Below are 3,000 nucleotides of genomic sequence, written 5' to 3' on the forward strand. Positions count from 1 at the left end.
TTCAGGCTGCATGTCCTCTATCACTAGGAATCTTCTCCAGGGTCACCCTTGTAGTTTCCACTGCACTAGGTTTCCACACCACCCCCCAAATGCCCCTCACTTCCAGTTGTCTCTCCTTGCCCTCTCTCCCTCCATCCCTCATTCCCCACCTGATCCCTCTTATTCCCATTCCCAACTTCCCCCAGTGCACCCACAAAGTCTATTCTATTTCCCCTTCCCAGGGAGATCCATGGGTCCCCTATAGAGCCCTCCTTGTTACTTAGTCTCTATAGTCTATGGATTGTAGCATGATTACCATTTACTCAACAGCTAATATCCTCTTGTAAGTGAATAGACTCCATGTTTGTCCTTCTGGGTCTGAGTTTTTTCCTAACATTTTTCCTAGTTCCATCCATTTGCTTGCAAATTTCATGATGTCATTTTTTTTTATTTTTTTTTGAAAAGTCACTTCATTTTCTATTGTGATAGGTATTCAAAGGCTGTCTCAAATTAAATAAATTCAATTATTACTCTAGCCAGGTTCACTAGGGTCTTGTGACCATCACGTGTGGCCACCCCATCTAAAGTGCAGCAGTGAGCATGCTGCCAATGGCTACAAGAGGCAGACCACAACCCAACAAGCACCAGGCTGCTGGGGGCAGGCGTCCTTTCCTCCGCAGTTCCTAAAGGTCCCACACATAGTTCTCCGAGGGATTAAAGTAGGGAAAGCGAAAGGGAAGTCAAAATCCACCAGGAGGAAGGTTAAACCATTTCATGTGAACTTCGGCTTCCAGCCAAATAAAAATATCAGTGTTCTCCTGTCTGCATATAGTCTTCTGTGACCTGGGACAGGGTGCTCAGGTACTGCCAGCTCAGGGCAGCCAAGAGCATGACAAACGACAGGTAAATGGGGGAGTAGTGGCTTCGGGAGATGAGCTGACAGTTGGGAAGGCTCTGTGTCCTGATGGTGGAGATGACCTGCTTGGTTTTGCTGGAAGATGGGTCTGAGTTGGGGATCCGGTGATAAATCTCTTCTATATACTGTTGTATGATAGCTTTGACGGCTGGCATGTTGGTAGCATCCATCATGAGGGTAACTGCTTGCCCCTTCCGAATCTTCATTACCCCTTTGAAAACCTGCTGATTGTTGTAACAGGCAGCCAGTGTAGCGATGGCCATTACCTGTGGAATAGCACAGAAGTTAAACACACTTTGGTTCCGGAGCCTTGACAGGTAGGTGATGACCTCGGGGATATGGTGCAGGGTGTTGGTTATGAGTTCATTTAAGCACTGCACGGCCACATCTATGTTTTCTGGCTTAGCAAAGTCTTCCAGCTTCTTAACGTATCTGCCCCACACCTCTCGAGGCCAAAACTCTCTTCCTTCTTGTTGGTCTTCCAGGTAATCATGAATGATATTTGTTTTCTGCAGGAACAGACCCATTGAGTTGGCACATTCTGTGTCTTCACCAACTAAGGGGTCTTCAAACTCTGAGGCCGAGAACAGACAAGAAAGGCCAATTCCTACCAGCCCAGCAACATAGTAACAATACTTGTCCCAGTCCTGTTTGGAGGTCACATGCTTGTCCACAAATTCTGCCATCCCACATCCCATTTTCTGGCAGATGTCAGCAATCACTGTTTGGTATTTCTCTGCCAAATTTCTAAACTCCAGGGAGATCGTGGGGAAGTCCTCCAGCACTTGGCGGTGCTTCTCCTTGCTCTCCATGAAGCGCCACTCTGGTTCATAGAGGAAAGTGTGAAAGTTGCGCAGCATCGGGATCTTCTTCTCCACACTGATGGTCATGTCATCTTCCACGGTGTCCAGAGCGCGGAGAACCAGATAAAACACACACACTGCGTGGCGCATTTCCCCATCCAGCGCCTGGATAACCACGGCGAAGCTGCGACTGGTCTGATTCAGATACTTGTAGCACGTCTTCAAGCTGCTGCTGAGCGAGTACTGGTCCATCTTTGGTATGAACTTCCGCTGGCCTCCCATGCGGAATCACAGCAGGTTGTAGAACTCCTCTGGGTGGCCGAGACACTTCACGAACTCCATCCTTGGCGGCTGCCGGACGCGAGGCTCACCTGTCTCTCATGATGTCATTTTTTTAATTGCTCAAGAATACTCCATTGTGTAACTGTACCACATTTTCTTTATCTTCTCTTCACTTGAGGATTAACCCTCACACAGTGATGATGGGAGACTTCAATATCCCAACAGATAGATTATCTAGCCAAAAACTAAACAAAGAAATACTGGAGCTAACAGACATTATAGACCAAGTGAACCAAGCAGATATCTATAGAACATTTCACCTAAACACAAAAGAATACCCTTTTCTCAGGACCTCACAAAATATTCTCCAAAACTGACCACATGTATTCAGTCACAAAGCAAGTCTCAACAGATACAAGAAAATTGAAATAACCTCCTGCATCTAATCAGACCACCATGGATTAAAGCTGAATTTCAACTGCAAAACATCAGAAAGCTTACAAACTAACAGAAAATGAGCTACTTTCTACTGAATAAAAACTATGTCAAGACAGAAATCAGAAGGAAATTAAGACTTTCTAGCATTTAATGAAAATGAATATGCAACATACCCAAACTTATGGGACACAAGAAAAGTGATGTTGAGAGGAAGGCTCATAGCAGTAGGTGCCTACTGTTTTACTGTGGGACAATGGTCTTGTACCTTGTAAAGATTTGTCACTTGTACTGGTTTAATAAAATGCTGATTGACCAGTAGCCAGGCAGGAAGTATAGGCAGGACAACCAGAACAGGAGAATTCTGGGAAGAGGAAAGGCTCTGTCTGTAGTTGTCACCCAGATGCAGAGGAAGCAAGATGAGAATGCCTCGTTGATAAAGGTACCAAGCCATGGGGCTAACACAGACAAGAATTATGAGTTAATGTAAGATGTAAGAGTTAGTTAGTAAGAAAGCCTGAGCTAATAGGCCAACCAGTTTATAATTAATGCAGGCCCCTGTCTGTTTCTTTGGGACTGAATAGC

At 45.3% G+C, this 3,000-nt stretch overlaps 1 protein-coding gene across 1 annotated transcript; it reads right to left on the reverse strand.

Annotated features, from left to right (window-relative positions):
* Positions 1-424: 424 nt before the first annotated feature.
* On the reverse strand, positions 425-2,070 carry LOC101980803 (squalene synthase). The gene has a single exon (XM_013349796.2). It carries the CDS (start codon positions 1,978-1,980, stop codon positions 787-789), a length of 1,194 nt encoding a protein of 397 aa, XP_013205250.1. The 5' UTR covers positions 1,981-2,070; the 3' UTR covers positions 425-786.
* Between the last annotated feature and the right edge of the window lie 930 nt (positions 2,071-3,000).

Source organism: Microtus ochrogaster, chromosome 19 (assembly GCF_000317375.1).
Source record: "Microtus ochrogaster isolate Prairie Vole_2 chromosome 19, MicOch1.0, whole genome shotgun sequence".
Taxonomy (NCBI): Eukaryota; Metazoa; Chordata; class Mammalia; order Rodentia; family Cricetidae; genus Microtus; species Microtus ochrogaster.

Bases quoted from the DNA above. Each gene is read 5' to 3' on its own strand.
- LOC101980803 (XM_013349796.2), bottom strand. From the start codon at position 1,980: ATGGGAGGCCAGCGGAAGTTCATACCAAAGATGGACCAGTACTCGCTC.